Here is a 13079-nt window from a genome sequence, read left to right as displayed (position 1 = left end):
CCACAGAGGCAACCAAAGCAACAGACTTTTGTTGTTTCGGGGGGTTTTTGTTGTTTTTTTTATAGCGCTCTTAAAAACTTTGAGAATTCCAGTTCCGTCCCATTAATGGGGTTATAGACCCAGCACACCCAGCCCATACATTCACACTCAGAGCAGTTGTTTCAGAGGCATGGCTGATGGCTCCTTGTACGACATGTGGAACAGCCAGGCAATGCCACCTCCTACCAGAGTAGGCAGACTGGTAGATTAACCCAACTCACTCACAGGGTTGGTCTCAGTGCTGCTGGAAATCCCAACATGCACAGAAGACCGGACCTCAGGCTTTCAGTACATTCAGAAAAGCTCTCATCTGTCAAAGCACATGGCACTAGAGCTTGTAGTGCAGTGTTGCAGGCCCAGAAAGCCATAGCTATGTTTTAATTCTTCAATATGTTCATCTGACTTTTGAAGCTTCTGTACTACTGAACAAACATCCTCCACACTACAGTCACATCTACCACTCTGGCTGGAGCCGAGGCAAAAAGATCATCAACTGCACTTACCCCTGAAGTCTGCCATCCATTCAGTCCTATTACTATGGCTGTTTGCTAATTACCCCCTACTCCATTTTGGCTTCTTCCAACCTGAATCACTCAATTCAAGCAACATGAGCTAACGCACAGTTCTGACTGTGCATAATCACTTCCTAACCCAGGTCAAACAGGCTAGGAGATACAAGAGAAGCAATACTGTACAGCGAGACACAGAAGCAGACAGACTCGAACGAAAGCAAATACAGCCAAGAGAATATACTACCACACAGTTTCTGTATAAGCTCTTCACTCCACTCAGCAACCACCATAGCAGGACTACTATTGACATTCATCAGCTAAGTATCCAGAACAAACACCATTTGTTGAAATGCTAAGCCAGATTTTGAGAACAGTAGCTTCTTGTTTATGTACAGACAGTATTTCAACTGAACAAACTCAACTAAATAACCTGTTTCTTGAAGTATGAGGTAAAATGAAAAGCTAATTCATGCTTCCCCCAAGTACACAGCTAGCAACTGATGATCTATTTGTTCTGCAGTGTAAGAACATGGCAGTGAGAACAGTCAGCTCAGCCTGCATGCTATGAAAATAAGAGACAACTACACACAGATGCAGCAAAACATTAAAATAAATTTAAATCCCATTTGCTTTTTAGTGGCTTAAGACTTGGGTTACGAACAAAGGCTAAAGTAGTAACTTTCACTGGTGTAGATGCCTCTCATCAGTACTCCTTCCATTTTCTCTATCACGAGTTACAAAGGCTTCACTCTGTATGTGTTCAAGCTAATAGTGTTAGCATCTTTTTTTTTTTTGTACAGAAACCTGCACTTTGCTAGAAGTCCAACTTTAAATCAGAACTTCCAGTACCCCTAGATACTTCAGCTCTCAGCATCCCCAAACTCTTTTTCCTGGTGCTTTACAGACACCACACATTTGTGTCCCTACAAAAGCAATCTAAGTCTCCCCCTCATAGTTCAATATGGATGCGTGATAGGTTCCCACACACACCTGAATTGTAAAGCAAGGTGAAGTGGGCTACACTAACCTCAAACCATCTGGCTTGAAATCTTGTTCTACCTCCATGGCCTGAGGGAGTTCACAGCTTGAATCAAAAGCTTAAAATAAATCATCATGAGGAAACTGCTGCACCACATTTAAATGTAATGCATTCTCTCAGAGCTTCACCTAGGAAATTTTCCTTAGAGAGAAAGGAGACAAACCATTTAAATGTTTCTTGTTTTGGTGTAGTGAACTGAGGAAAGTGTAGGCATGTGTGAACTGAGTTCCAGAGAGTAGAAAAAAAAAATAGGTTAACCTTCAAACCTTATTTGGACAAGGTAAAAAATCTGGCACATCTACTGGAAAAAAAAAACCAAACACTAGATTTAAGTCACAAAATTGTCCTCCCCTTTCTCCAGCAACCCTTCTCCATGCAATAAATTCACAGCAAGACCTACAAGAAAGCTATGGGGCTGCCACAGACCTTAATGCATCACTGCTTTCCTATTGCTGACTAGTAGCTCATTTTAAGGCCAGAAATAATTAAATGTTTTGAATATTTCAGCTATAAATAGGTCTGATGAGCTAAGTTCCAAAGGCTTGTCTGGATATCCAATAAGACTGACAGAGGAGTAGGGGAGGGGGGAAGATGCATTTAACTCTCTCTTACTTCAGGGCAATGAGATGTTAAGGGACAGATCTAGAACTGTTACATAAACTGTGAGCAGAAGTGGGAAGTACCTGAAGCTACAATTCTGCCAGAGAAGGGGAAAAAGAAGATATTCTGATGACCTAGATACCTATGAAACATCATAACTAATCAAACAAAGGCCATCTACTCCTAAGTGCTTTAAATTGCTTCCCTGTTCAATGGTCTGCATGCATGCATGCAGGAGCAGACAGCTCTCCCATAGCCATGCAAAATACTGATAAGCTGGCATTTTGCATTTTCCATTTAAGGGGACAGAGAAGCTAGAGGGAGACTTCATTATAATGAAGAGGTGCAGAAAAAAATGTCAACCCTCAAATTCTGGTATTTTCAGCAAATACATACAAGTAAGAATACCAATAAGCAGAGACTATGGCAGAAGCAGCACAAACCCTGACACAACCTGGTAAGTAGCAAAAAACAATTATATATATAAATAAAAGGATTGCTTTCCTGAAAGCACATCATGACCTTAGTAAGAAAGATGTGCCTCCATAGCTACAAGGAAAAACTTGGAGGGTAGGGATAGTGACAAAACATGCTTCTCATCCCCCCACTCTGTCTAAAAACCACAGCTATTATTGGCATACTCACTGAAGGACCTAACAGGATCTCTACCCACAGTCAGGTTTACCAGTACTTTTCCAGCCCCCTCAAAGAATGCTGCTTTAGAATCCTAAGGCAGATGAAAGCACTAAAAAGGCCTCTTCCTCACCTTTTCTCCCCTTTCCTACCCATCCCCCAAGTTCTTGAGGATGGGAATGAGAATACATGGATCTGACAATGCCCTAGTTCACCACGGACTCTGGAAATGGCAAGTGAAAGCTCTACAGAACACTGCAGGCTAACTGGATCCTTGCGGGCCACCCAGATTTAAACTAGACAGACTTCTGCTTGTATTTCAGAGTGATTTTATTTAAGGTTGTTGCTCAACCAAGAAGATTCAGTCAGTATTCTCTAATTGGTTTAGACCATAACCACATTTTATGTCCCTTGTATGTATTCCTCATGTCAGCAGCTGAAAATTTAAACAATCAGCTAACACAAACCAAGATTTTGCGTGAGAAGGATAGGGAGAAAAGAATAAGGTGAGAGACGCCAACTGTAATTACCCCATGCTTGATCTTTACATTAGCAGCCAGAACAGGTTTAGTCACCCAGCTGCATCTGTACCGTGGCCACAGAGGAGCTCAGCAGCAAGCAAAGCAAGCGCTCATTTTTGCTGTACAGGAAGGCATGCCGAAGGGCCATCTTTCATACTCCTTTCCAGGATAAACAAGCCATCAGTCAGGAACACCAACAAGTTTAAGGAAGCAACAAGCTGAAGCAGCTTTGATTTTCCCTTTTTGATCAAACCATGCTTCTAACAATCTGAAGCTTCTGAGTGTAAAACTCCAATTTACACTAAGATTCCCACCTCCCTTTAAGTTCCTGCAGCTAAGAGAGCCTCGCATCCAGCTTTTCCAGCACTGAATTCCATAACTCTGTTTTAATGAAAAGTTCTGCACTTTATTTCAAATAATATTTCAAAGATTTCAAAGAAAAATTTTGAAAAAATATTTCAAAGAAAGCAGTACAGGGAGAGGCTGTGTTTACGATACGAAACTGCCTTCTCCAGATCACGTAGCTAGCAAAACTGACACAGTAACTACCTTCAGACACTTCCAATTCCTCCTTTCCCTCCCTTCTCAACTGTTCTGGTAGCATCACTAACACACCCACCAGATGAAAGGGAAGTCCGATGGGGGAAACACAACATGTGCCAACACAATTAATGCCCAGATCAACAACGTGTATCAAAACAGGAAAAGCCCCACACCAGTCACATTTAGAGAGAACTGAAAACAAAAAAAAAAAAAGACAAAGAAACCACACCACACAAACAAACCACAAAACCAAACCGAGACACATTTTGCATGTGTTCACTTAATCTCCACTGGAAGAAGAGATTTTTCCCCACACAGCTATGACAAAAGTAGTTTTCATCACAGTCCCTGCTGTCAAGCACGTAGAGAAAGAGGCCTGGGCTGCCATACCACTTTCCTGCAATTAACCCATAATAATCAATACCACACCTAACCATGTCCATGTACTTCAGAGCCCCACACCTACTCTCCACAACTCCTGAGTCTCTGCCAGACATCACTGTTGTTGCTGCACAGAAGTCCCTTGCTACGGCAACAGCTCAAAGTACATTTATTCTGCCAACAGGACAGTGCCAGTAACTGCCTCCTCCTCTCTCCCCTGTTGCCTCTTCAAGCTTGTTTCAGTAGCAAAGCTGAGACTTATCCACCCACTCACACAAGGGCTCTCCCACTCTTTCCCTAGCCTTTCCTGCTAATTTTGCCACATAGCCAATGCTGCTAAGAGTCAAGTCAGCTAAACAGAACTAGTAGAAAAAAAGCAATCAAATACAAACAGTTTTCTACAAACTGTATCACCTCAATAAGAGTCCAATGAGCACTAGAGGTCAAGACAGAAAGCACAGCTACGCAGCTTCATCTGTTTGGCATAGGGTTGGTTTAGCTGTACTGCTGAATAGTACAGGACTGCTGCCCTGTGTGTTGGTACTGCTGTCCTAGGTCCAGGCACCAACTTATCTTGAACAAACACAAGGTGATGTGTTGTGCACTCTAGAGCCTCCAAAACAGCTGCACCAGCACAACTGAGGGAGAGGCGCAAGCTGCTTGACTGGGCACTGGTGCCAAAAGAAAAGTTCAGCTTTCTGACTACAACCAAGTTAAGCTGGAACACTTCTTCAGACTCTCAGAACTCACAAGTACAGTTAAGAAGCGTGTTCATGCGGAGACTGACTTAGCGATATGTGATAACACTGCAAAGATGGGTAGACAACTGGGCTGTAACGGGATCGGACTGTGCGTTGCCAAGGATTTGTCTAGATCTGAAAGAGTTCAGATTTAGACTGGGCTAGCCAACACATTTGTTAACCTTCACTTCACAACAAGGTTTCCTTCCTTTGTAAATGGAAGATAACACTAGTTTCCTTTTCGCCAATAACAATGTAGGCTAGGATATGTAACTGGTGGGAAGACCTTGAGCTTGGCATAGTCTTTCCTGTACTAGAGAAGCATTCCCTTAAACATTCCTACTGAATATACTGTACTCACTAAGAGCTGTCTACTGAAGAGTAGATTAGAAGAATTTTGATTTCAAAATCACCAGCTGTCACAAGGACATCGTAACACACTTAACTTTAGTAGCTCAGTTCCACGCAACAAGCACCTTTGTATCAGTTCAAAGGGCTCAAGACTTACCTACTTACCTAAGCTTCTTTAACATCATTCATGACACTTGTTACCACAGAAACCTGAGCCGCTTCTAGGAAAACAAGAATCTTAACAACAGGACAGCAAATGCCATAGCTGCTGGCCAGTCAAGCCTAGTGGCGAGTATAGCATTGAGGGCAAAAAGAAGAGAGTAATCCCAGACATAAGGCAAGCTACACCATCCTCCTGGAACGAACAAACACAGAAGGGGAGCTGATTGCTGCTTCTCTTTACATCAAGTTCTCGGACTAGTCTGAACAACACCTAGCCAACCTAACTATTTTCTACAGGACAGCATGCCATGCCATGCCATACATTTAGGCTACAAATGGTTTAATATCCATGTCTCACTTGGGTGGAGAAAGAGGTGGCAAATAGAACTGTCTGAAGACTCTACCTGTAACACCCCCCTCCAACCAACAGTTTAGCCTTTGTAGATCATATTTATAGTCCTCATTCTGTGGATCCATAAAATCTTTCCATACAGTGTATAGATAGAGACCAAACACTGGGGAGAGAAGTCTAGGTTTAGCAGATGAACCCAAACAGGGATAGGCAGCAGTGTGCCACTCTAAAGCTCACAAAAGCTTAATCTAGTCAGTTCTAATGCACTACAGAAATAAGAAGTCAACAACAGTTTAGACTACAGAACAGTTCAGTTTGATATTTGATTAATGACAGTGATATGTCTGCGACAAACTACTTACACTGAGACTCTAAGAATAACATTCAGTCTATCACAAGCCAACTTCCAACCTCTTTAAAAGCACCAGATTGCATTTTAAGGGTCTCTTCAAACAAGCAGAATTCCTAGTAGCATCTGAAGGTTCCACAAGTATTTAATTCTATCTAAATGTTCCCAGTCGACAGCATGTTCATTTTTCCACAGAAAAAATTAAGCTTACTAGAAGTTGCACTTCTTAATGCTCCTACCACCATTATTTTATTTTTTAAATTTTTTTACCTTCAACATCTCAGAGCATAACATGCGGTAAGTTTTCAGTAGCTACTTCTACAGTACTGTTAGCTCTAGAAAACACGCTAGTTCTGTGCCGCAACCCCCAAAAGCGTTACTTACTGCACTTTTGCAAACAATCTCTATACTAAGAAGTCTGACATACTAGCATTTAGAAAGATTTCCTTTTAAGTATTTTGTACTGCATTCCTTCCCTTATCCCCATGGCAAGTTTAAGACTTCGTTGCTTAGAAGATAAGTGATAACTGCCTTGCAGGCAGCTTTAAGGCCATGTTTAGAATCACACTGCTGTCACAAACAAGAACAATTCCTTAGTATTAGTGCAGAATTACAAAGTATTTAAGAAGTTATTTCTCTTAAAAGCAAGATGACTTCTTGTAAGAAAGTAATCTGGTTATATCAAGAACCTTAACCTAATTTTCTACAGCATTTTCACTACCATTCTAAGCAGTACGTTAAAGGAAGCCAAGCTTCTGCCTCCATGCCTAGCAGTTCAAGCACTTCGAGTGACTGTTCCTCCCCTGAAATCAGTACTGTGATGGTTTCCATATTAGGCAGAGAATGGACAGATGGTACCTTTCATTTCCCAATTGTTTGTTTCCCCAAGTAGATCACACTACACAGTCCAAGATAAACGAACAGCCACAAGTAAAAGCCAGAAGACCCTTTCTTACATTTACCTGAGGAGCTGAAAATGCAGAAGGGGTTGAGAGGGGAGGGGAATAAGACATAGCATGCAAGTTTGCAGGCCATAGTATCATAGGATTGGGCTTACAGAGACAGTTAAAATAACAGCACTTATTCTTCCACTCAGCTGCACCACCCTGTTTGAGAAGATAAGAGGTGAGAACAACTTTTCCAAGTACGCACAACATACAAGAAGTTGTCCTAACACGTCAGTACAAGCAGTTGACACAGGTTTCTATGATTTTCAATTCAAGTTTAAAAAGAAAGCCTTGTTGTCCTGGAATCATTATACAACACACTGCTCAAAAGACATCTCAAATATTTTACTGAGACCAGTAACAACTTGTCAATTCAACATGACTATTTCTAAGGCAATGGCAGGAAGGGGAATGTAACATGATTTGACACTAACTACAGACTGGAATCTGATTCTGATCTCACTTGAGCAACAACTGCATAAGAGCAAATTATGTTCTACTCTCAAACACCAATTTACTGGAAATATTCTACACTCCATGTCTGTAATCTGTACAACATTTTATTAGTTCAAGTCCACTCCACTGCCTTCCAGGTTTTGGCTTCTATTCCAGCCCTTTAAGAGAAACCTGCCAAGACTTGCAGTAGCACACAAACCCCGCATTGCCATGCAGAAATCATTGGTATGTAGGGCTGAAAAGGCAATCAGTCATTTGCTCATTGTCTACACTGAAAATAAAGCTGGAAATACATCTGGAACAGGAAAAATTTTACATGAGACCTCCCCTCCTAGCAAAAGCATATCAGAATATCCCTCGTACCATACACAAGCTGTAAATAGAGGTCTAGTAACTGAGCTGTAAGCTGAGTCCTTTCCCAAAAGGTACTTTGTGCAGTCTTACAGCTTGGAGAGTTCTCTTACCTATTCCTTCAGTGTACAGAAGAGCAGGATGATTCTTTAAAAAGAAGTTGGTCTTTCATAAATCATTTCTGCAGTGGCCCAAATGGACTTCTCTTTCACATTATATTTGATTTCCTACTAGCCCAGCTCATGAGTTCATCAAACAGGAATTCCGATACCCAGCTTTTCTGCATTCACTCAGGTAAGTTTTGTCAGACTGCCTTGGATGCTACATGGCTCAGTAATGCTATCTTTGGTGTCAAACATTCTGCTTTAAAGTTTTTCCAACCTTAAAGAGGAGCCATATAGTAACCATTATAAAATTAGCACAGCTATTTTTTCTGTTTAGTTAATGATGAAGGGAGAAGAACTTACTTAGCTTCATGGATCATAGCACAAAAGTCTACTATCTATACAAACTAGTCTTGTTGCCTCAAGGGGTAACAACCCCATGGAGCAACTGGAATTCTCAGTGATAGACTCCAGGCAAACTAACTAGATAGCTTTAGGATATGCAAGTGCATAAACAACCTGCTATGGCGGTTAAGTCAATTTACCACCTATGGCACTATAGAGGCATATGTATGCTCCCTCCCAAATGCAGTGGGGGAGGGTAAGCTCCTTTGCTGCAGAGTGAGAACTCCAGTTAAACACCACGAGGTAGCTACTTGCCTAGCATTAGTTTATACCCTAGATCATCTCCCAGTAACTCATTTGTACATCTACAGAATACAATGGGTGTTACCTTCAAGTCTTCGGAAATAAATTCAGTCAAATAAGAATTAACAGTGGAAGAGGAAAGACAGATCTTTAAATTCCTCATATTTCATTCCAAGTTTCTTAAATGGGCAGAGGATCAGCTTCTGCATTTAAATGCCTTCTGAGTCCATCTGACTTTTATATTATATTGAATGTGTTTCAAAAAGCATGCTTAGCAAGTGCATAAAATCTTGCTTTCCTGGAAATTAACACTACACAAAATATATTTATTTCAGAAATAAACAGAAGTTAAGGTCAGATAAGTTAGCTAGCAATGCTCTTTGAACATGAGTCCCTATTATGTATTAATTTGCTGCCAGAAATGACTTGATTACCATCTTTGTCCTAACAGACACCACTCATTTCATATCAGTCATTTCTTTGCAGCTAACTGAAATAGCAGACATCAAACTGAGCAATGTTTTCACACATATTTCAGACTTGCTCATCTGCTTGTCCTGGTGTTTCAGATACAAATCCCAATATCACAAACGTATTCATGTAAGTCAACTCCCTACACAGCACTACAACCTCAAAATCAGCTACAGGATAAGATAATATTCTCCATGTCAAGAACAACCATCCAAAACCAAGGAAAGCTACTTCTAGCTTTCCTCCAGAGCATCTCAAGAAGTTCAGGTTGCAGAAAATGTTTTGATAAAGAGACCCAGTCATTCTCCAGTACAACTCAAGCCTTCAGAACCAATGTATGGAAGTACTTCTGAAAACTTCCAGTTGTTTACAAATGACAAATACAGCAGGCCTGTCTACGCTGAAGCTTAGAAAGTATTCTTGTCTCTTGCTCACCTTAGATAGTTGAGATTAAAGGCAAAAATCTTAAAATACTAAGTTTGATCAGTTAATGCAGGTTTTAGCAAAAAGTTGGAAAACTGCACTCAAACTGTCAGCTTGCAGATCACATTGTAGGCACAGTATGCAGCAACAGTAAAAACTAGGAAACAATTCAGCCCAATTTTGAAGTTGAAAATTTCCCATTATAAGATTGCCATGCCAAGATATAAAAATAATCACCCCCAGGACAGGGCCTGTCCATGACTGCAGTGCAGTAACAAAAGCAACTTCAAACTTCACCTTACATAGAAAAGCTAGATTTAAGTGAAGGAAAACTGCCAAGTCTATTAATGTCCTTTCACAGACTGTGCTAAGATGTACAACAGTCTACCAACAACAGGCACGAAGTTATAACTAGTTTCATCACAATGCCGAAGCAAAACCTGCAATCCAACTTGCATTGGAGACTAACAACGCTGTGGTTCACTACCAAAACAAGAACACAGAATTTAATTTACCTGCATTTCCACTTGCTTATTACATTTGTTTTTGCAATTGGGCAAAACTCAAGGAGTCAGAGGGGATGTGATACCGCCATCAGGAGATAAGTGCTCTTCTAGTACATCAGAGGAAAAAATCCCCAGCCCTCCTCCCCTCCAAAAGACCTGCTCTTACCCACCCTAACCAGCCTGAGGCAGTGTCCTGATTCCTATTAGAGCAAGAAGAGAAAACAATCCCTCATCTATCACAGTACCTTGCTCCAGTCAGTGGTACTTTATTAGTATAGTCACTAAGCAAACATTAATCACTGAGATTTAACCAAAACACAGGGAGTGCAGTTGGCACAACGTACCTGAGAAGTATCAGCACTCCTGGCAAGATCTGGCTCAAGCATTCCTGTCCATCCAACATGAACAAGAGCTGCTTGGCCTCCTAAACTAGGAGAGACTGTTGCGTTTAAAGGAATGCTTTTATGATAGCTCAGGTAAAACGGTCCTGTGCTACAGCTATTTCAGAAGTGTCTCTAAGTTGCAGGCAGGTGAGCATGAAAAGGAAAGAATACAGCCTTCCTCAACCCCACCACCTGCTTTCAAAAGAATTCTAGTTGAAACAGCGCAGAGCTATTGCTATTATTTGAAGAGGAACTGTAACATCATCAGTGACTACAGGGTAAGCTAAAACTAACAGCTGTTAAGCAACACTTAGTAATGGTACAGGAGTTATAGGCCTCTCCTGTTACATTTCTCTTCTTGTAACTATTCCAGCCTACCACTCTGTTTTATTTCATTCTACAGAAAGCTCTTCTGCAGGCAGGCACAGATCATCCATAGCTGTACATGAAGACCCTATCAATTAAGTTGTTCCATGCCTAAGGTACCCAAACAACAGTGACATGCACATGTTTTCACTACTAACAATAACACAGCTACCTCAAAGGCCACTTATTACAGCTGTGCTGGCACTTTTATGACCCTGAGAAAGTTATGCAATAATCTAATGCTTTGAGATTATTAAACTACATACTGGCAAAATCACAGAGAACCATCAAAGAAAATTCAGTAGTGCTGGGAAGGGGAGTGGGGAGAACACAAGCAGTAAAGCAGTACCATATCCTCAATTTCAGCCTCTGGACTCTTCTAAATTATTAAAGTCACAATGCTGCCAAACACAATCAAACATGTCCACATGCTCAGAAGCATTGCCTTTTCCTCCCTAGAAAAAAAGTCAGCAGAGCAGCCACTCCGCACCTACCAGTTTATACTGCGGTTAGACTTCCCAGACTCTAGTTGGCTTGCAGATGAAGCAACTGAAACCAAAAGAGGCACACGGCATCTCCTATATTTTGTTTAATCGTGCCCAGTCCAATCGTTCTGCTTCCAAACTAAGCGAGTTACACAACAAACACGTTAAAATAGTTCAGCGCTCTAGTGCAGTGCTAAAATCTCACGCAATTCAACTTAGTGTCCAAGTCAGTACGGTCCTCACAAGTCCCAGGCCCCCCCTCACGCAGAGTATGGCGGAGAGAGGGTTACAGGTTCTTAGCTTTTAAGCTATTCTTGAGAAATAACCGTATAAAACACCGTACTGCGCAGACTCCAGCACACCCGAGGCTAAACACCAAGCCAGAGACATGTCCCGTCATCACCAGAGGATGTATTACAAGCAAGAGCAGCACTGACGGTGGAGCACACCAGGTCCATGTGGGGGACGGGCCAACACGGACCAGCCACCTCCCTCCCCGAACTGCCCGGCGTTGCTCCCTTCGCGGATAAACGTGGCTCCGAGGAACCGGGCGCCCCCCGGGCCGCCTCGCTCCAGCCCCTGGAGCGGGCCCGGGAGCCCCGCCAGCCGCGTTCCGGCCCGCACCCCCGTGATGTACGGGCGGGCGGCGGGGCAGCCCGGCCACACCGCAGGAAGGAACCAGGTCACCGACTGCCGGCCCCCGGGCCGCACACACGGCCGCCACCACGCCGGTACGGGCCGCCGGCCGCACAGCGGCGGCGCAGGCGGAGCGGGGTGACCCGACACGGCGGGGCAGCGAGCGGCGGGCCGAGCAAAGGGGCCGCCGCGCCGGCTCCCCCGGCGCCCCTCGCGGGCGGGCGTCGGGGCTGGCGGCCGCCCCCGCCATTTTGAGGAGGGGGGAGACACCGGGGCCTCCCCCGGCGCCGCCCGCCGCCCAGCCCCGTCGCCCGGCCCCACGCCTCCGCGGGGGCCCCGCGGGCAGCCCAACCGCCGGCCTACCCCCGCCACCGCCCGCCCCGGAGAATGGAGGTGGGGGGCGCGTTACCTGCCGGGTCGGGCCGTTGGCGGGCCGGACCCGCGCGCCGCGCCGCGTCCCTCGCCGCCATCTTGTCCGGGTTTAAAATTAACTCTCCGTGACGTCAGAGCTCCGCCGCGAGACCTTTATCACCCGCCGGCGGCGACGGCGCGCGGGCAGGGCGGGTCCTAGCGCCCCCGGCCGCCCGCCCGGGGAGGGGCGGCGCACGCGCAGCCCGCGCCCGGCTACCCTTGCGGGCGGCGCATGCGGGCTCGCTCCCTGCCCGCGGCCCGCGCCCCGCGCGTGCTGTGCAGCCCGCCGCCGGGCTGCGGCGAAGGTGATCGGGTCCCGCCTGAGTTGGGGGCGAGGGCCTCTCACTGCTGCGTAAGGAGGAGACACGCACACACACTTACGCCCCACAACCGGGCCCTGCTGCCCGACCCGGCCCCCGGGTGGAGGATTGGGTGTCCTCCTCAAGACCCTGCACTCCGCAATGGCGTGGAGCAGGCAGGGCTGCAGCGCGACGAGTGAGAGGGGCCTCCCTCGAGGGGCGTGGGGAGCAGCAGGGCGTTTGGGGCGAAGGGATGAAGGGGGCAAGGCCGGTGAGGAGGCCCCGAGGCCTTCAGAAATAGCTCGGGGTGAGCGTCTTTCTGGGGTTCCTCACTTGTCATCGGCCCGCTGCTCCCAGCAGTTTGCTCGCAT

At 44.8% G+C, this 13079-nt stretch overlaps 1 protein-coding gene across 5 annotated transcripts in view; it reads right to left on the bottom strand.

The window, feature by feature from the left end:
* ATL2 (atlastin GTPase 2) overlaps positions 1 to 12562 on the bottom strand; it is a 38659-nt gene extending 26097 nt beyond the window's left edge. For 3 of the 5 annotated variants that reach the window (XM_075088488.1, XM_075088487.1, XM_075088486.1), the window contains exon 1: positions 12408 to 12562. In XM_075088488.1, coding sequence (XP_074944589.1) covers positions 12408 to 12468 — 61 coding nt within the window. In that variant the 5' untranslated portion in view covers positions 12469 to 12562. The remainder of the gene's footprint in view (positions 1 to 12407) is intronic. The other 2 variants (XM_075088490.1, XM_075088489.1) reach the window with 1 other exon arrangement.
* Positions 12563 to 13079: the final 517 nt, after the last annotated feature.

Source organism: Phalacrocorax aristotelis, chromosome 3, assembly GCF_949628215.1.
Source record: "Phalacrocorax aristotelis chromosome 3, bGulAri2.1, whole genome shotgun sequence".
Classification (NCBI taxonomy): domain Eukaryota; kingdom Metazoa; phylum Chordata; class Aves; order Suliformes; family Phalacrocoracidae; genus Phalacrocorax; species Phalacrocorax aristotelis.
The sequence above is the reverse complement of the archived record's forward strand: the minus strand, read 5'-3'. Positions and strand labels throughout refer to the sequence as shown.